Here is a 22,011-nt window from a genome sequence, read left to right on the forward strand (position 1 = left end):
TTATTGGGTGTTGCTCCTAAAGAGTTATCCCCACAAGAGGACAGTGATTATGTGGAACTGATTTAGGTTTGTGTAAAACAGTTTAATAAATTACAAATATGTTTCCATTCTAGCCTCTTAATTTTATTGGAGTGATTTTATAATATGTGTAACAGTTAATTAATAACAAATAGCATAGTCAAAATTGTAATAACCATTTTAGCTCTTAAAAGTCAAAATATTGATATTGAAAAACATTTTCATTTGCCATGTCTTGACAATAGTCCATGTACCATATGTGTAGATTAACACAATGGATATGGGATGGATAAAGTGAAGACCTCACATCTTCCCAATCCCCCTGCATCTGTCTTGCACTGACGTTCCAATGGTTACGCATAATACACGCCTACAGAAACTCCCGAAGCTGCAAGAGGACGAAAAGAGCGGCATTCGTTCTCAGCAGTATGTCGATTCTATCGGGCTACACATCCAATTCTGAGCCCGAATGTAGTGTTTATCTAGAATAACAAGTGGAATATTCTTCAGTTGATTTACCCACGAAGTTCGGGAGGCGTTTTATTTGGGTAAGTGTTGTTTTCAGAGATTGCGGTGCAGTTTTTCTAAATGATTCCTTAGGTTGAACACTGTGCACAATGAAATGAGATATGAGACGTAAAAACAGCTGTGATCCACAAAAACAACTATTCTTATCTGCATGCTTCCTACCTGTCTATATTTCCAACAGACAAATCAGTGCGCGTTTTAGTTGATTACTAGTCAAATGTGAGTTGTTTGGAAACTGTACGTTTTACCTACAGTGGTCTCTGTACTATATAAAATACGATTAGCTCTCTATCTCGTTTTAAACTATTTCAAACTGAGTTTTCTCAAATTCAGCAGATTACGAATTGTGAGCATTCCATTATTTTAAGTGATCCCCATTCAAAGGGGATGAGATTGCAGAGCTGTCAGACTGATTTAGGGAATACTTAAAGTAGTAACGTTAGCAGGTGCATGGCACAGGTTTAGGAACTGCAATGCCAGTGCAGTGCTGCCATATGCGCCTAGCCCATAAATAATCCACTGAGTGTAAATTTACTTATAGCTGCCTCAGCACCATGAAAGACAATCGACACACTGAGCAGAGACAGCAGGAATTCTTCTCTCCAGATTTAACAGTTGGCCATATTGTTGTATTTTATTATATTGTAGCTAAATCAGGTTTGCTAGCGCTAAAATCGGTCAGATATGTGGAAGGGCTAGGCCGGGATGGGAAGCACTCTTCTACAGCTGTGTGGTAGGCCTACATTAAACAAGTGAGGTACACTACAGTGTTAAGTGGTGTTATTATGGCTGTAGGAATGACAGGGTTTCAAACACAGCAGGCTGCCCTGAGGCTTCTACCATCAGCAGGTTCACTAGAACCATACTGTAGAATTACTACTGTCCAGGTGTGCAGAGCCCTCACACTGACATCACTGTACACACATGTTCCTGCAGCCCACTGTCAGATTTTTTTCTGTTGCAAACATTTTTTAAATCCTGTTTTTGCTTTGTGATTATGGGGTATTGTGTGCAGATTGATGATGGGGGAAAAAACGATTGAATCCATTTTGGAATACGGCTGTAATGTAATAAAATGTGGAAAAAGTAAAGTGGTCGGAATACTTTCCGAATGCAGTGTATTTGGCATTTTCTCAGGAAGTCTGTCTGGCCTCTCCTAGAAATACATCTGCATGTGTTCTCAATTTATCTTCAATTCCAGTCTGTATTTTCCCAACTACTTAAAAAGATGTATCATGCGTCATGCTATAACTTTAAAATAAATAGGTATTGGGAAGCATTCTAAACAAGTTGTTTGTCGGAATTCCTTTTAAACTCACTCAAGTAAAAACATGTCTATTTGTGTGGCTGGCTGGCCATCACAGAGGCAGTCTGTCTGTGTGTGAGAGTGTGGAACGGGGTGTGAGTGTGGCTGTTGTGAGTCTTGTAATTTAGATTTTTTTTAGATGCCTCCTTTCCTTAATATGCAGAAGTCAGTGGTCTCTCCTCTCCCCCTCTCTTGCTCTCTCTCGCTCTCCCTTTTCACGTAAAGGCCATGCAACAGAAATTCCATTTGTACAGCACCCTACCTGGGGAGGGACAGCCTCTGGCCCCTGTAGTCCAAAGCGGGCCTCTCTCTTACAAATCACTTAATTAGAGATGGAAGTAGTGGAACCACAGGGGCAGGAAGAAGAGATGAGGGAGAAGTAGAGAATCAAAGTCTGTGACTCCAGGCAGCCAGAGGTCCAGAGGTCCAGAGGCCCAGAGGTCCAGAGGCCCAGAGGTCCAGAGCCTGCTGTGTGTCAATCCGTCCCGCTGGTCCATTCATTACTTCATAGCCTCACACCACCTGTCTGCCTGTCTACACCAATCTCAGCACCCAGCATTAAGGCCTAGATTCAATCAGATCAAGCATTAACCGGCGATAGCCGACACCCGCATAGCTGATGTTTTGGCGGTGTCGGAGGTGTCAAATCGGTGAGCAGCTACTCTTGATCATTGTCACAAAGCCACACCCATCCCACTCACAGTAGAAGTTCAGAATTATATTTTATTTATTTCACCTTTATTTAACCAGGTAGGCAAGTTGAGAACAAGTTCTCATTTACAATTGCGACCTGGCCAAGATAAAGCAAAGCAGTTCGACACATATAACAACACAGAGTTACACATGGAGTAAAACAAACATACAGTCAATAATACAGTAGAAATATAAGTCTATATACGATGTGAGCAAATGAGGTGAGATAAGGGAGGTAAAGGCAATAAATAGGCCATGGTGGCGAAGTAAATACAATATAGCAAGTAAAACACTGGAATGGTAGATTTGACAGTAGATGAGTGTGCAAAGTAGAAATACTAGGGTGCAAAGGAGCTAAATAAATAAATACAGGAGGGGAAGAGGTAGAATGAGAAAGTGTAGGCTATATCTCAAATTTAAAATCATTAATCAATATGAGGATTTCTATCAGCCTAATCAAGGTGTAGATTACATCTCACATTCCAGTGTTCAAACAAGGCTGCATGGGATTTCTCTTAATCCGACTCCGTGCAGCCAATGGCAATGCCCACTTTATGTATAATGCCAGGAACCACTTGTGGATCTGACAAAACAACCACTATGTGGATGTAGGCTAAAGCGGATCTGATTGAATAGAGCCCTAAATCAGCTTGGCATCATAAAGGAATGTTCTAGGTCATCATAAAGCATCATAAAGAATGTTCTAGGGCATCATAAAGGAATGTTCTAGGTTATCATAAAGGAATGTTCTAGGTCATCATAAAGGAATGTTCTAGGTCATCATAAAGCATCATAAAGGAATGTTCTACGCCATCATAAAGGAATGTTCTACGTCATGATAAAGGGCAGGATGGTACAGTAATAGAACCAACAGGATGTCCGGAGCTCTTGGAGAGTAGACCATATCTCAACAACTAGCACCATATCGCCAGCAGCCTCCCAGACAGCCTCTTGACGTTCCACAGTGACACTGAAGGGCACAACGCCTCCGCCATACATTTCTCTGTGCCAGTCCTGCTACTTCTCTAGCAGTCAGTCCCAGAGACCAGGCACATAGAGGTACAGTATGGCCTTCAGTCCATTGAAACATAGAGTACACTTAGAAAAAAGGGTTCCAAAAGGGTTCTTCGGCTGTCCCCATAGGATAACCCTTTTTGGTTACAGGTAGAACCTGTTCTACATGGAACCAAAAGGGTTCTACTTGGAACCCAAAAGGGTTCTACCTGCAACTAAAAAGGGGTTCTTCAAAGGGTTCTCCTATGAGGACAGCCAAAGAACCCTTTAAGGTTCTAGAAAGCTCCTTTTTTTCTAATAGTGTATTGTACAGTGAGTGACTTCCTGTACAACGAACAGCAGCAGGTTCTTAACCCAGCCTGCCCTCTGTATAACCACCATATCTACTCCCACAATACGGCCCTGTCTATGGAGTTACCAGAGGGTTAAGAGACCTTACAGTTGACTTACAACACCTCAAAGTGGTCCAGCAATCTGTGCTCTACGCACGATTCCATCTTGAATTCTAATGGAATGGATTTTGATTTAAAGCTTAATTGCGACCAGTCTTTCTTTGGAATCCAAAACCAATGATTTTGTTACATGAGACATATGCTATGTGACCTGAGGGAAATTCCTTTTGACCAGGTTATTATCATCTTCCAGATCAGCACTACACTTAGACTGAGTTGCTGTCTCTTCAGGGCCAATAGTTAAGCTGTTGTTGTCATTTAGGATTAAGGTATAATTTATCTTAACAAACCCGAGCCTCTTTTTAGTCATTTTCATCATATCTTATCCAGAATGACTTACAGTAGGGAGTGCATAGATATTCCTACTGGTCCCCCATGGGAATCAAACCCACAACTCTGGCTTTCCAAGCCCTATGCTCTACCGGCTGAGCTACTTGGGACTAACAAGATTCTCATAGATAGAGGCCCATGTCTAATGTATAATCCTCTGTCGGCTGACTACAGTGGTTCAGAAGTCTCTTAGCTTCTTACTCAGTGTTGTAGTATCCCACAGAGATAAATGACATCATAGAGAGAATCATACTACTACACCAACATTTGGTCTGACTAGTTCTTGTGGATCCCTGAACACAACAGAAGGTATTAGCGTCTCTCTCTGTGCCTCTGTACTGTTGTGAAGGGAAGAACCCCAGTCATTCACATAGGATTGTTGTTCCCTGTTTGACCTGGAATATCACGTTGCCTGGTTCAGGATCACCTTTCTGACCTGGCCCGAGGACAGGAGGACAGGAGTCCTGGTTCAGGATCACCTTTCTGACCTGGCCCTAGTACAGGAGGACAGGAGTCCTGGTTCAGGATCACCTTTCTGACCTGGCCCGAGGACAGGAGGACAGGAGTCCTGGTTCAGGATCACCTTTCCGACCTGGCCCTAGTACAGGAGGACAGGAGTCCTGGTTCAGGATCACCTTTCTGACCTGGCCCGAGGACAGGAGGACAGGAGGACAGGAGTCCTGGTTCAGGATCACCTTTCTGACCTGGCCCTAGTACAGGAGGACAGGAGTCCTGGTTCAGGATCACCTTTCTGACCTGGCCCTAGTACAGGAGGACAGGAGTCCTGGTTCAGGATCACCTTTCCCACCTGGCCCTAGTACAGGAGGACAGGAGTCCTGGTTCAGGATCACCTTTCTGACCTGGCCCTAGTACAGGAGGACAGGAGTCCTGGTTCAGGATCACCTTTCTGACCTGGCCCTAGTACAGGAGGACAGGAGTCCTGGTTCAGGATCACCTTTCCACCTGGCCCTAGTACAGGAGGACAGGAGTCCTGGTTCAGGATCACCTTTCTGACCTGGCCCTAGTACAGGAGGACAGGAGTCCTGGTTCAGGATCACCTTTCCACCTGGCCCTAGTACAGGAGGACAGGAGTCCTGGTTCAGGATCACCTTTCCACCTGGCCCTAGTACAGGAGGACAGGAGTCCTGGTTCAGGATCACCTTTCTGACCTGGCCCTAGTACAGGAGGACAGGAGTCCTGGTTCAGGATCACCTTTCTGACCTGGCCCTAGTACAGGAGGACAGGAGGACAGGAGTCCTGGTTCAGGATCACCTTTCTGACCTGGCCCTAGTACAGGAGGACAGGAGTCCTGGTTCAGGATCACCTTTCTGACCTGGCCCTAGTACAGGAGGACAGGAGTCCTGGTTCAGGATCACCTTTCTGACCTGGCCCTAGTACAGGAGGACAGGAGTCCTGGTTCAGGATCACCTTTCTGACCTGGCCCTAGTACAGGAGGACAGGAGTCCTGGTTCAGGATCACCTTTCTGACCTGGCCCTAGTACAGGAGGACAGGAGTCCTGGTTCAGGATCACCTTTCCACCTGGCCCTAGTACAGGAGGACAGGAGTCCTGGTTCAGGATCACCTTTCTGACCTGGCCCTAGTACAGGAGGACAGGAGTCCTGGTTCAGGATCACCTTTCCACCTGGCTCTAGTACAGGAGGACAGGAGTCCTGGTTCAGGATCACCTTTCTGACCTGGCCCGAGGACAGGAGGACAGGAGTCCTGGTTCAGGATCACCTTTCTGACCTGGCCCGAGGACAGGAGGACAGGAGGACAGGAGTCCTGGTTCAGGATCACCTTTCTGACCTGGCCCTAGTACAGGAGGACAGGAGTCCTGGTTCAGGATCACCTTTCTGACCTGGCCCTAGTACAGGAGGACAGGAGTCCTGGTTCAGGATCACCTTTCCACCTGGCCCTAGTACAGGAGGACAGGAGTCCTGGTTCAGGATCACCTTTCCCACCTGGCCCTAGTACAGGAGGACAGGAGTCCTGGTTCAGGATCACCTTTCCACCTGGCTCTAGTACAGGAGGACAGGAGTCCTGGTTCAGGATCACCTTTCTGACCTGGCCCTAGTACAGGAGGACAGGAGTCCTGGTTCAGGATCACCTTTCCACCTGGCTCTAGTACAGGAGGACAGGAGTCCTGGTTCAGGATCACCTTTCTGACCTGGCCCTAGTACAGGAGGACAGGAGTCCTGGTTCAGGATCACCTTTCCACCTGGCTCTAGTACAGGAGGACAGGAGTCCTGGTTCAGGATCACCTTTCCACCTGGCCCTAGTACAGGAGGACAGGACTCCTGTTTCAGGGAACTTTGTTGAGGAAGTCAGAAAACATTTATTTTGCCACTCTACTGTGGATAGAAAAGAAAACCTTCACACTGCACTGTGCTTGCCAGTAAATTAATAAATGTTTGTTTATCTGCCTCTCGGCCTTCATCAGTTTCAGTTCTGTCTTGTCCAGTTCTGTCTGTCTTGTTCAGGTTTGTCTGTCCAGTGCAGTGTGTGTGTGTGAAGTGTGTTTGGGAGCTGTGTGAATGATTCAGGTGAGACAGGCACTGTTATGCTGCTCTGTGGCACAATCACTGTAGATAACTGCATCTCTCTCTCTCTCTCTCTCTTTCTTTCTCCCTCTCTCTCCCTCTCTCTCTTTCTCCCTCTCTCTCTTTCTCCCCCTCTCTCTCTCTTTCTCTCTTTCTCCCCCCTCTCTCTCTCTCTCTCTCTTTCTCTCACTCTCTCTCTTTCTCTCTCTCACTCTCTCGCAATTCAATTCAATTTAAGGGCTTTATTGGCATGGGAAACACATGTTTACATTGCCAAAGCAAGTGAACTAGATAATAAACAAAAGTGAAATAAACAATAAAAATGAACAGTAAACATTACACTCTCTCTCTCTGTCTTTCTTTCTCATTGCCTGCCTGACCTTCCACCTGGGCAAGTGATTACTGGCCAGTGGCCAGTGGAATGCAGAGAAAGAGAGAGCGATGGAAATGGAGAAAGAAATTGAGAGAGATATAATGATGAGAGAGAACGCATGTGGTTTCTATGCAGGTCTCATCTTAGAGGAAGGATTTAATTGAAACCATTTCCTGCCATCAATCCAGTGTAAATCTGCCCTTGAATCTAATCAAAATAAAATACAATATTACTTTATATGCTAAAACAAACCACAGCTTTCATTTCCAAAAGAATGCATGCAGCACAGGGGGTTGGTGGCACCTTAATTGGGGAGGACGGGCTCGTGGTAATGACTGGAGCGGAATAGGTGGAATGTTATCAAATACATCAAACACACGGTTTCCAGGTGTTTGATGCCATTCCATTGACCCGTTCCAGCCATTATTATGAGCCGTACTCCCCTCAGCCTCCACTGGCATGCAGGTAGTAAAGTGTTGGTGACAGATCTGTTTATTGCTCCAGCTCTGGCAGAAGGGTTGAGAGGAAGGAGGAAGGTTTGAAATTCCTGTCTCAATGTATTCTAGTTGACATGCTTTGAAAAGAAAGACTTGAATGGAAGCTATATAATGTGCTTAGAATTATATGTGCATCAATCTGATACGAATAAATATAGAGTAAATATATCATACTTATCTTTTAGTTTGGATTAGATTGTCTGCTGTGTATCTCATGAAGATTGCACATAAATATATTTATACATAATTAGAGCGTTATTGAAGTACAAATTATAACAGTATCTCTATAGACCACAGACATATTATATTAAAGCATTTATAAGAAACTGTGAGAAATTATAAGAAAACAAACATTTACAACCATACAGTCGTCATGAAGGGCAGCAGGCAAAAATACAACCGTACGGTCGTTATGAAGGGCAGCAGGCAAAAATACAACCGTACGGTCGTCATGAAGGGCAGCAGGCAAAAATACAACCGTACGGTCGTCATGAAGGGCAGCAGGCAAAAATACAACCGTACGGTCGTCAACCGCCAATTGAAGTGGAATTAAAGGATCCAGAATGGAAGCCATCTGATCTCTTAAAAATCTAGCTACTCTTATAAATGTGACTTCATGTTCAAGCCAAGGCTGGCTAGACCTGGTCATCCTCTAGCTTTTTGCCAGTGGGCTTTATTCAAGATACTTTATTGAATAATGATGCACGCCAAGGCTTCTTATTAGAGATTGGGGAGTTTGTTTGAAGTTCAATCAATGAATATTGATTCGCTTTCTGATATGGGATAAGACTACTTAGCAAAGTAAATTGTGTGAATAAATTGATTATTTAAAAAAAAATTCCTCACATTACCTGGCTTTAAATGGAGGTAAAGGAGGGTGTCACGTCCTGACCTTAGAGAGACGTTTTATTCCTCTATTTGTTAGGTCAGGGTGTGATGTGGGGTGGGCATTCTATGTTGTTTATTTCTTTGTTTTTGGCTGAGTATGGTTCCTAATCAGAGGCAGCTGTCTATCGTTGTCTCTGATTGGGAATCATACTTAGGCAGCCCTTTTCCCACCTGTGATTGTGGGATCTTGTTTTTGTGTAGCTGCCTGTGAGCAGCCCAGAACGTCACGTTTAGTTTTTCTCCTGTTTTGTTGTTTGGAGAGTTTCATCTTCATTAAAAGATGTTGAATTCCATGCACGCTGCGCCTTGGTTTATTTATGATCGGGAGTTTGAAGATGGCGAACGTGACAGAGGGCTTTGTTATAGTGCAAAAAAAGTTTCTGTTTTCGGCAGAATGTGGATTAATAAAGTCCATCAATATCTTATCTCTGCAAGGTGTAAAATTCCAATCTTATCAGTATTGTTCTCTACCCGGGATTGAGTAATTGAACCCCTGCCATTGGCCCATACCTTGTAGAACCAAGTTGAGTCTGTGCATCCAGAGTCATGGAGGAGGAGAGGAGGCTGGTCATCTGGCCCTGGTCTGAACCCATAGAGAGTCCAGCATCAGGGGCTTTGTCATGGGTACTGGTCCCATTTACCAGGCTCACTGGTATGGAAGTAAAGATGGTCTTTAGTGGGGCAGCCACCAGTCTCCCTCCAGGCAGACCTACCATTGTCCTCTCTGGCCTGGGCTGGTAGTCAGGCTGTATAACGTAGGAAAACTAAACGGACATTCCATCTCTAATCTAGTTGGTCTTCTTTTTGTCCAGCTCCTCTTATTGCTTTACAGAGTCAGAGATTAACAACATTAACATCAGCTAATCTGACTTTGGTTATTTAGCTGTAGAGCTTTGGCTTACTTAACATGACTTCCCCATGACTGAGCCATCCTCTCTGGGTCACTGTGTGACCGGTGGGGGCCAGGAGCCTGACCTGGAGCTCTCTTACTGCCATAACCATTTGTTCAGTTACAATGCTTTGTGTTTTCAATGGGAGGGGAATAGGGATAGTTAGTAGTTGTAGACTATAATAGATGATTTAGTAACAGATTATTAATACAGCTTTAATAATATTTAATAGATAGATATAGACTATAATAGATGATTTAGTAACAGATTATGTAATACAGCTTTAATAATATTTAATAGATAGATATAGACCATAATAGATGATTTAGTAACAGATTATTAATACAGCTTTAATCATATTTAATAGATAGATATAGACTCATAATAGATGATTTAGTAACAGATTTGTGATACAGCTTTAATAATATTTAACAGATCATATATAGACTATAATAGATGATTTAGTAACAGATTAGTAATACAGCTTTAATAATATTTAATAGATAGATATAGACTATAATAGATGATTTAGTAACAGATTTGTAATACAGCTTTAATAATATTGAACAGTCATATATAGACTATAATAGATGATTTAGTAACACAGCTTTAATAATATTTAATAGATAGATATAGACTATAATAGATGATTTAGTAACAGATTTGTAATACAGCTTTAATAATATTTAATAGATAGATATAGACTATAATAGATGATTTAGTAACAGATTTGTAATACAGCTTTAATCATATTTAACAGATAGATATAGACTATAATAGATGATTTAGTAACAGATTTGTAATACAGCTTTAATAATATTTAATAGATAGATATAGACTATAATAGCTGATTTAGTAACAGATTATGAATACAGCTTTAATAATATTTAATAGATATAGACCATAATAGATGATTTAGTAACAGATTATTAATACAGCTTTAATAATATTTAATAGATAGATATAGACTATAATAGATGATTTAGTAACAGATTTGTAATACAGCTTTAATAATATTTAACAGATCAGATATAGACTATAATAGATGATTTAGTAACAGATTAGTAATACAGCTTTAATAACATTTAACAGATAGATAGAGTATAATAGAAGATTTAGTAACAGATTATGAATACAGCTTTAATAACATTTAATAGATAGAGACTATAATAGATGATTTAGTAACAGATTATGAATACAGCTTTAATAACTTTAATAGATAGATATAGACTATAATAGATTATTTAGTAACAGATTTGTAATACAGCTTTAATAGCATTTAATAGATTATAGACTATAATAGATGATTTAGTAACAGATTAGTAAAACAGCTTTAATAACATTTAATAGATATGATATGTCGGTCCTCAAAGTAATCATTACCCCATTCAAGCAACCTGAGAAAAGCCGTCATCACTCCACTTACTGTAGACTGTGATCCTAGCTTCATGGGATTCACTATAGGGTTAGTTACTGGAAGCCATCTGAGTCGGGGTCTGGATGACATTTAGCTAATGAAGCAAAGCACAGCACACACAACAGCATGAGTGAGATTCAGATAACTGATCACCTACTCCAGATGTACTGATCGATGTCTCTCAATCCATCTCTTTCTTTCTCTCTGTCGCTGTCTCTCTCCACCTCTGAGGATGTTTACCTTTAATATTTTATTCACTGATTGATTTCCCTCAACAGTGTCCTGGACGTTGACCAATCAGACAGCTGCATGTGGAAGGTCTCAGCCAATGATGGAGGCCTGGCCAGCAGCCTGGGTCCTACTTTTAACGCTAATCGCTGATTGGCTGGAAGCGGCTCAATCACGGGACTTCACTCTGAAGGACATCATCCTCCTCCATCCATCAAGTATGAATACACATGCATTGGAAATGTATTTTTGTATCAAACTGTAGTAGATGGAGTCTGATACCTACCTTTATTTTCTACTGGTTGAGTCTGCTGGCAATGTCTCTGAGTGACCTTTGAGATGAGTCATCAATACTGTGATGTGACCATTATAACAGCCAAGACAAAGGGCATCCATCCATGACCCTCGGATCCAGAGTTCTTATGGGGGCACACGGGCACGTTCCCCCTCAGATTTGTCCTGTAAATGTTTTTTTAAATATATATTATTGTAATTTGTATTATTATGATACATTTTTTTGTTCTTCTTTTATGAAGTTGTCTTTAGCTCGCCCAGATAGGTTCCCAATCTCCAAACCTCATAACTAGATACCAAGAAGCCATTTCAGGCTATCAATCAAATTAGAGTCGCTATTGTCACGACTTCCACCTGTCAAGGTGTTGGGTGCGTACTGGTTGCGAAGTCAGGTGCAGGAGAGCAGAGAGTTGTGAACAGGCGCACACTTTATTGAGGCAGGAGAAAACAGCAGACGGGCGCAACTGCGTCAAAACCTCCAGCCACAACAGCAAAAGTGCAGAGCGCAAAACACAGTTACAAAAGCTAAAGATACCAAATAAACATACTACGTGCAAAAACACAAATCATTAAACACCAGCCTGGCGCGTAACCTCAAACACGTAACACCAAACAATTTCACACAAAGACATGGGGGGGAACAGAGGAATAAATACATGCAGTGTGATTGGGAATGTAAAACAGGTGTGCAGGGAACAAGACAAAACAAGTGGAACAATAAAAAATGGAGCGGCGATGGCTAGAAAGCTGGTGACGTCGACCGCCGGAAGTCGTGACAGTACCCCCCCTTGATGCGCGGCTCCAGCGGCGCGCCGACACTGGCCTCGGGGACAACCCGGAGGGCGAGGCGCAAGGCGATCCGGCCGGCAACGGTGGAACTCCCGCAGCAGTTCAGGGTCCAACACATCCGCCACCGGAACTCAGCACCTCTCCTCCGGGCCGTACCTCTCCCACTCCACGAGGTACTGAAGGCACCCTGCCCGACGCCTTGAATCCAGGATGGAACGAACGGAGTACGCCGGGGCCCCCTCCACGCGCAGGAACCAGTCGTCCACCGCAGGAGCCTCGGTCTGACTCTGATGCCAAGGAGCCAGAACCGGCTGATACCCCAATACACACTGGAAGGGGGAGAGGTTAGTGGAGGAGTGGCGGAGGCCCTACAGACTGCGGAGGCCTTGTTTACGCACGTCTTCCGGCACAACGGGGTGCCTGAGGATATAGTGTCTGATCGAGGTCCCCAGTTCACTTCGAGGGTCTGGAAGGCGTTCATGGAACGTCTGGGGGTCTCGATCAGCCTTAACTCGGGGTTTCATCCCGAGAGTAATGGGCAGGTGGATAGAGTGAACCAGGATGTGGGCAGGTTTCTGCGGTCGTATTGCCAGGATCGGCCGGGGGAGTGGGCAGCGTTCGTGCCCTGGGCCGAGATGGCTCAGAACTCGCTCCGCCACTCCTCCACTAACCTCTCCCCCTTCCAGTGCGTTCTGGGGTACCAGCCGGTTCTGACGCCTTGGCATCAGAGTCAGACCGAGGCTCCTGCGGTTGACGACTGGTTCAGGCGCGCGGAGGAGACATGGGACGCCGCCCATGTTCACCTCCAGCGGGCTGTGCTGCGCCAGAAATCCTGCGCAGACCGTCACCGCAGTGAGGCCCCGGTGCTCACACTGGGGGACCAGGTCTGGCTCTCGCCCCGGAACCTGCCCCTCCGCCTGCCCTGTCGGAAGCTGGGTCCGCGGTTTCTGGGGCCATTTAAAGTCCTGAGGAGAGTGAACGAGGTTTGTTATAGGTTACAGCTCCCCCCGATTACCGTACTAACCACTCGTTCCATGTGTCTCTCCTCAGGCCGGTGGTGGTTGGCCTGCTCCAGGAGTCTGAGGTGCGGGAGGTTCCTCCGCCCCCTCTGGACATCGAGGGGGTCGGGGCGTACTTCGTTCGCTCTATACTGGATTCGAGGCGTCGGGCGAGGGGTCTTCAGTACCTCGTGGAGTGGGAGGGGTACGGTCCGGAGGAGAAGTGCTGGGTTCCGTTGGAGGACGTGTTGGACCCTTCAATGCTGCGGCAGTTCCACCGTCTTCTTCCGGATCGCCCTGTGCCTCGCCCTCCGGGTCGTCCCCGAGGCCGGCGTCGGCGCGCTGCTGGGGCCGCGCGTCGGGGGGGGGGGGGTACTGTCTCGACTTCCGGCGAAGTCGGGTCCTCTCCTTGTTCGAGCGGCGTTCGGCGATCGGTGTCGCCGGTCTTCTAGCCATCATTGATCCATTTTTCATTTTCCATGTGTTTTGTCTTGTTTTTCCTCACACCTGGTTTCAATTCCCTCAATTACTTGTTGTGTATTTAACCCTCTGTTCCCCCCATGTCTTTGTGTGGGATTGTTTATTGTAGTGTTTGTGCACGTTCCCCGTGAGCGCACAACGGGTTATTTTTGTGCCCATTTATCTTATTCTTCTGGATGCCGTTGGTTTTGCTTAATAAATCTCCGGTTATTACCCAGTTCTGCTCTCCTGCGCCTGACTTCTCTGCCGCCAATTACGCACCCCGCTACAGCTATTTATAAAACAAGCTATAGAAAGTTTGTTTCAATTTCAGTTTAATCCCCCAGAAAAGACAGATATGACAAATATGACAACAAATATTAAGGTTAAACTTAAATATTGTAATTGATAAAAAAAAAAAGATATTTTTGGGGAGAAATAACGCCCCCCCCCCCAAAACGGTATAATCTTTGTAAATGATATCATAAATAGGACTGGTGGAGTTGTCACACACGCAGCTAACAAAAATATATGCCTGCTCTACTCAAAATTACAACCAACTAATTGCAGCATTACCGCAAAAATGGAAGAGGCAAGTGGAATTGGGAGAAAGTAAGGAACTTGTCTGTCAGCCCTGCGTTAAAGACCAACATTGGTTAAAGACAATTGTGATAAATAAAAAAGTATACCAGTTTTATTTAAGGACCAAAAAATGGACAGCTGTTCCATATAGATTGCAAAATAGTTGGGGAGAGATTTCAATGTACCGATTCCATGGCACATGGTTTATAAACTGATTCACAAAACAACGCTGGATTCAAAACTTAGATTATGATACAAAATTCTTGCAACCAATAACATTTTATCTATATGTGGGATACAACCATCCCAGCTCTGCAGATTTTGCTGCGAAGAGACAGAATCATTAGCTCATTTGTTTTGGTACTGTCCATATGTAGCTTGTTTTTGGTCGCAGGTTCAGGAATGGCTGAAGAATTGAAACATTTGGAGCTAGCTCTGCAGATAGCACTGCTGGGTGATTTAAAAAGTCATAGTCAATCGATAAATAATATTTAAATTGAACCTTTAACTAGGCAAGTCAGTTAAGAACAAATTCTTATTTACAATGACGGCCTACCCCTGCCAAACCTGGACGATGCTGGGCCCTATGGGACTCCCAATCACGGTCGGATGTGATACAGCCTGGATTCGAACCAAGGACTCTAGTGACACCTCTTGCACTGAGATGCAGTGCCTTAGATCGCTGCGCCACTCGGAAGCCCTATATAATAATACTCTTAACAAAAATCTTTATCTTTAACTTACGATCTGTATAACCTATGAGAATAGAAAGGTTCAGCACTTTTCACATACTTTGTGCCCCCTCAGATCTTTGAGGGGCATGCCGCCCCTGCTCTGATCCCCAGACAAAGGTGACATGGCCACAGCTGTTAATGGCCACAGTCAGGCCTCTCTCCACCCTGCCTTCATCTTTGAAGGTACTTTCCATATCTTGAAGAGATTATAATAAAACAATATTCATCCACAATGCCAGTGTAGAGACATCTTCCTCATCCACTCAGAATATGTACCACTGTGTGACACAGTCTCTCTGGCTTACTACATCTGCGGTGTTAGGTATCAGTGAGATGTGTGCGAGTTTCCAGATGTGACTTCCTGTTTTCCACCCCTTTCTCTCTGTGAAACTGAGACGCATTCTGTCCCTCAGCCTTCAGTTCCTCAGACTACAGTACAGTATACTGGTCCACAGTGAGAACTGCGCTCACCGCCGTGTGAGAAATATGGAAACGCACAGTAGCTCTAAGAGGCAGGAACGTACGAGGTCAGACCCCTAATGGTTCCCCTCCCCCTCCTCTACATCTCCCTGCAGTCAAACACTGAAATCTCATCTAATGTATTTTACCTCAGCTCTCTTGGCACAATCTGCCTTCAACATCTGATAAGCCAAGAGCTCCTATATCAGGTTTATGGTTGTTAATTTCATAGGGATATCTGAGCTGAATTCCCCAAGAAATGCGTGTCTGTTTGGACCCACGCCCGGCTTGTACAGGGGGATAGGATGACCTTGACCAGCCCTGGGGGCTTGGGGTATGGAGGGTGGATTAGAGGGTGTGTGTGTGTGTGTGTGTGTGTGTGTGTGTGTGTGTGTGTGTGTGTGTGTAACAGGCAGGCAGGCAGACTTTTGTTCTTTGAGTGAAGTTTGGATGACCCTGAGACCTGTAGCTGTCTTATGCTCTGCCCCAAATGGTACGTCATTCCCTTTATAGTGCACTACTACCCCATTGGCCATGATCAAAATTAGTGCACTATATAGGGAATAGGGTGCCATTTGGGATGCACAATATCCAATGGGAGGCCCAATATCCAATGGGAGGCCTGATTCCCAGTGTTCTTAGTATTAACATAATGGTTGCCAATTGAACAAACTAAACAAGCCTACTGTTTGATCACGGCAGATGGTCTCCATGCAAAGTTTAGAGACCATTCTATTCTAGAATCTAGACGGTTGAACTGATGGTTCATTAATTCAATTCAAACTGTATTGTCCTCTCATAATATAACACTTAACAAAGACACACAGTGTGAATGTAGTTAAATGTCCTGAATGTACTGTAGTTAAATGTCCTGTATGTACTGTAGTTAAATGTCCTGTATGTACTGTAGTTAAATGTCCTGTATGTACTGTAGTTAAATGTCATGTATGCTACTGTAGTTAAATGTCCTGAATGTACTGTAGTGTAAATGCTCCTGAATGTACTGTAGTTAAATGTCGCTGTATGCTACTGTAGGTCTAAATGTCGCTGTATGTACTGTAGGTCTAAATGTATGTCGCTCTCTGCTTTGTAGCAGCTACATCAATCTTTTGTTTACTGTAGCGCTGAGGACTACATATCGCTGTAGCGCTGAGGACTACATATCGCTACATATCGCTGTAGCTCTGAGGACAACATATCGCTGTAGCGCTGAGGACTACATATCGCTGTAGCTCTGAGGACTACATATCGCTGTAGCGCTGAGGACTACATATCACTGTAGCGCTGAGGACTACACATTGCTGTAGCTCTGAGGACTACATATCGCTGTAGCGCTGAGGACTACATATCGCTGTAGCTCTGAGGACTACATATCGCTGTAGCTCTGAGGACTACATATCGCTGTAGCGCTGAGGACTATATATCGCTGTAGCTCTGAGGACTACATATCGCTGTAGCTCTGAGGACTACATATCGCTGTAGCTCTGAGGACTACATATCGCTGTAGCGCTGAGGACTACATATCGCTGTAGCTCTGAGGACTACATATCGCTGTAGCGCTGAGGACTACATATCGCTGTAGCTCTGAGGACTACATATCGCTGTAGCACTGAGGACTGAAAGAACTCACAATTAGGAGTCAATTGTACAATTTGCATTTCTTCTATAGCTCATTGAGTAATGACAATGTATTGATTCAGGGAAGTGTTTTTTCATTTTGGGACATGTTATTAAATCTACTAAAAATATGTGATTAAATCTAGATGGTGAATAATAGACGTGTGCTTGTCTCCTCTTGTATCCACAGCCACACCTCATCCTGGAGGGTTCAAGTGCTTCACATGTAAAGATGCACCAGACAACTACGAATGCAATCGCTGGGCTCCGGACGTATACTGCCCACGAGGTAATTACAGTAAGGTATTTCTGGTATTTACAGCCTGCTCTGTATCTATCATCAAACCCTGTTTTAAGACCCTCTCGACTCCGTCCAGAGCAGAAATATAAATTAGAGGAAAATACCAGGCTGTAAAATGAAGGGTTATCAATGTTTTCTTTGCTGGTCTCTGTATCTTTAACACAGTGTATTTCACTTAAGCTGGACATGTTTATTTAAGAAATTGAATTGGCAGGTTGTATAACTCCACAGGCTCTCTTCTTTTATATAGATATATGGTTGTCTACTAAATGTCTGAAATCATTGTGAAGTTATTTGTTGCCTTAAAGATTTGATCTAAAAAGCACATTCTTTGAGTTATAAACAAATGATAAAGGGTAGTTTATCACATGAAACGTGAGGATTGGTTTAAATCACTGGAATACATCTGAACCCTCAGTCTCTTTCAGTGTTACCGTTCACTTCAGTAAGAAGTAGATTGTTAACACATGATATTCATGGAAATGAATTACATTGCTGTTGAAAAGTAAGCTACATTAGCGTTTACATTAACTGACATACAATAATGTGAAAGTGATGTGTTTTTATCATCGTTCAACTTATTGCTCATTGGCCCGTTATTTCTCAGGATTCCATAGTGTCTAAATGTTAGATCAAGTTTGACAATATATAAAGCTAAGCAGCCCTGACATTTAGCGCTGGAGAAATGGATCCATCTCTCAGCTGTAAATATTGGAGATTGCACCTTTAAGGACAGTGTCTGTGTGTCTGACAGAGACCAGGTACTGCTACACCCTCCATGTGATGGACGTCCAGGGGAACACTGTGTCTGTGACCAAACGCTGCGTGGCCCTGGTCCACTGTCTGTCTACAGGCTGCACCCAGGACAACCATGAAGGATACAAGGTCATTAAAGAAGCCTCTTTCCTTTGAATAACATAACTCCTACAAGTACATTTAACTTACAATGGGGACACACATTTTTATTATATTTTACCTTTATTTAACTAGGCAAGTCAGGTAAGAACAAATTCTTATTTTCAATGACAACCTAGGAACAGTGGGTTAACTGCCTTGTTCAGGGTCAGAAGGACAGATTTGTACCTTGTCAGCTGTGGGATTTGATCTTGCAACCATTCAGTTATTAGTCCAACACTCTAACCACTAGGCTACCCTGTGCCCCAGCATGTATGGAAAGAAAGATGATATTTGAACTTTTATTAGTAATATTTGCAGTTCAGAATGTGGCTCTCTGCTCTGTGGTGTCTGGTGTGATTTACCACACTGTCATGGTAACCCCAGGCCCTGGTTTACAATGATCTCACTTGGATAAGAATCTGGTCTCTTCTCAGCAGTTGTTATTTCAATCTCTTTCTGGAAATTCCTCTGTCTGTGTTCTGTTTGTGGACTGTCTGTAGTTGGTCTGTGTTCTGTCTGTAGTCTGTCTGTTGACTGTCTGTGTTCTGTTTGTGGACTGTCTGTAGTTTGTTTGTGTTCTGTCTGTAGTTTGTATGTGTTCTGTCTGTAGTCTGTCTGTATATTTAGTTTTTTGCTGGAAGCACCATTTCACCTATTCAAATTCTGTGTATGTGTTAATGTACTAGGTGAATAAAAGTGATTCTATCTCTATTCCTGATTCCAGGTCTGCACTGTTTGCTGTGAAGGAAACATCTGTAACATGCAGTTGCCAAGAAACAAGACAGATGCCATCTTTTCCACCACCTCTCTCCTCCACAGCAGTAACGGTCTACTCACACACTACTGGCTGCTCACTGGCTGTCTGAGCTCTACCGTCATCAGCGTCATGCTTTCCAACAGTCTATGACATTAACAATCCTACCGTCATCAGCGTCATGCTATCCAACAGTCTATGACATCTAACACTCCTACCGTCATCAGCGTCATGCTATCTAACACTCCTACCATCATCAGCGTCATGCTATCCAACAGTCTATGACATCTAACACTCCTACCGTCATCAGCGTCATGCTATCTAACACTCCTACCGTCATCAGCGTCATGCTGTCCAACAGTCTATGACATTAACACTCCTACCGTCATCAGCGTCATGCTATCCAACAGTCTATGACATTAACACTCCTACCGTCATCAGCGTCATGCTGTCCAACAGTCTATGACATCTAACACTCCTACCGTCATCAGCGTCATGCTATCCAACAGTCCATGACATTAACACTCCTACCGTCATCAGCGTCATGCTATCTAACACTCCTACCGTCATCAGCGTCATGCTGTCTAACAGTCTATGACATCTAACACTCCTACCGTCATCAGCGTCATGCTATCTAACACTCCTACCGTCATCAGCGTCATGCTATCTAACACTCCTACCGTCATCAGCGTCATGCTGTCCAACAGTCTATGACATCTAACACTCCTACCGTCATCAGCGTCATGCTATCTAACACTCCTACCGTCATCAGCATCATGCTATCTAACAGTCTATGACATTAACACTCCTACCGTCATCAGCGTCATGCTATCCAACAGTCTATGACATTAACACTCCTACCGTCATCAGCGTCATGCTATCTAACACTCCTACCGTCATCAGCGTCATGCTATCTAACAGTCTATGACATTAACACTCCTACCGTCATCAGCATCATGCTATCCAACAGTCTATGACATCTAACACTCCTACCGTCATCAGCGTCATGCTAACACTCCTACTGTCATCAGCGTCATGCTATCTAACAGTCTATGACATTAACACTCCTACCGTCATCAGCGTCATGCTATCCAACAGTCTATGACATTAACACTCCTACCGTCATCAGCGTCATGCTATCCAACAGTCTATGACATTAACACTCCTACCGTCATCAGCGTCATGCTATCTAACACTCCTACCGTCATCAGCGTCATGCTATCTAACAGTCTATGACATTAACACTCCTACCGTCATCAGCGTCATGCTATCCAACAGTCTATGACATTAACACTCCTACCGTCATCAGCGTCATGCTATCCAACACTCCTACCGTCATCAGCGTCATGCTATCTAACAGTCTATGACATTAACACTCCTACCGTCATCAGCATCATGCTATCCAACAGTCTATGACATCTAACACTCCTACCGTCATCAGCGTCATGCTATCTAACACTCCTACTGTCATCAGCGTCATGCTATCTAACAGTCTATGACATTAACACTCCTACCGTCATCAGCGTCATGCTATCTAACAGTCTATGACATCTAACACTCCTACCGTCATCAGCGTCATGCTATCCAACAGTCTATGACATCTAACACTCCTACCGTCATCAGCGTCATGCTATCTAACAGTCTATGACATTAACACTCCTACCGTCATCAGCGTCATGCTATCCAACAGTCTATGACATCTAACACTCCTTCTGCATGGTAGAGGAAGTATATCTAAAATTTGATCACCAGATATTTGGTGTTATAATTTTATTAAGTTGTTTAATTTATTACATTTTTCCTCTTTTTTAACCGAGACGGTATTGATGGAATCTTCTAGATTTTGGCTCATCCTAAGAAGTTCTGTTATATTTACTGGATTCTATGTGCAGTATGTGATATATGTACATAGTATTTATTTTGTATAATACATTTAACAATTGTTAAATACCTGTAGTTAACATTAGATTCAGGTAGAATGAAACGTGAACTAGGTTGCAGTGCAGTGTTTTTGTTCCTGGAGTCTTGTGGTTGGTTGATTTAGGCTGTGTGCCCACCATACACATGAGACTGATGACTGATCATTTCCTCTCAACCCATTGGCTATCTGGCGCTGGCTGTGGAAGATATGACGTCAACCATAACACTACAATGTTGTAACATGTTTCTGTATTTCTTACAGTTCTGTCCAATAGAAAGGTTGGCACTTATTGATTAGCATGTTGTCTTTAGGATGATGGTCTAAACATCCTGTACAGATCCCATATACCAGGTTTGGTATACATTGTTCACAATTAAATGTATTACACCAGGTTTGGTATACATTGTTCACAATTAAATGTATTACACCAGGTTTGGTATACATTATGTTCACAATTAAATGTATTACACCAGGTTTGGTATACACTGTGTTCACCAATTAAATGTATTACACCAGGTTTGGTATACATTGTTCACAATTAAATGTATTACACCAGGTTTGGTATACATTATGTTCACCATTAAATGTATTACACCAGGTTTGGTATACAGTGTTCACCATTAAATGTATTACACCAGGTTTGGTATACATTGTGTTCACCATTAAATGTATTACACCAGGTTTGGTATACAGTGTTCACCATTAAATGTATTACACCAGGTTTGGTATACATTGTCTTCACCATTAAATGTATTACGCCAGGTTTGGTATACAGTGTTCACCATTAAATGTATTGCACCAGGTTTGGTATACAGTGTTCACCATTAAATGTATTACACCGGGGAGGCCCGTCCCGGTTTGGTATAGTGTTCACCATTAAATGTATTGTTTGCCTGAACATGTTGTTTCTACAGTATAAACAGTATCCACATAACCAGATAGTGCATTTTGTGGAATGCAAGATATTTTAGATGCCGCATGAGGCGTGTGGAGTCAGACTGCGGTAAAGTTTCACAGTTAAGGTAACATTA

General features: G+C 43.4%; 1 protein-coding gene across 2 annotated transcripts; it reads left to right on the plus strand.

Moving 5' to 3' along the window:
* Nucleotides 1–382: 382 nt before the first annotated feature.
* Nucleotides 383–21,783, plus strand: LOC106575839 (ly6/PLAUR domain-containing protein 6). 2 transcript variants are annotated; one of them, XR_014381006.1, is made up of 6 exons: nucleotides 383–566; nucleotides 11,226–11,393; nucleotides 17,298–17,396; nucleotides 18,163–18,293; nucleotides 19,030–21,453; nucleotides 21,497–21,783. XR_014381006.1 is itself a non-coding variant. In XM_045699421.2 (5 exons), exons 2-5 carry the CDS (start codon nucleotides 11,276–11,278, stop codon nucleotides 19,210–19,212), a joined length of 531 nt encoding a protein of 176 aa, XP_045555377.1. In that variant the 5' UTR covers nucleotides 383–566; nucleotides 11,226–11,275; the 3' UTR covers nucleotides 19,213–21,783. The 2 variants fall into 2 exon arrangements, 1 of the variants encoding a protein (XP_045555377.1); XM_045699421.2 differs by having other exon boundaries at nucleotides 19,030–21,783.
* The last annotated feature ends 228 nt before the right edge of the window (nucleotides 21,784–22,011 follow it).

This window comes from Salmo salar, chromosome 16, assembly GCF_965601325.2.
Source record: "Salmo salar chromosome 16, fSalSal1, whole genome shotgun sequence".
Taxonomy (NCBI): Eukaryota; Metazoa; Chordata; class Actinopteri; order Salmoniformes; family Salmonidae; genus Salmo; species Salmo salar.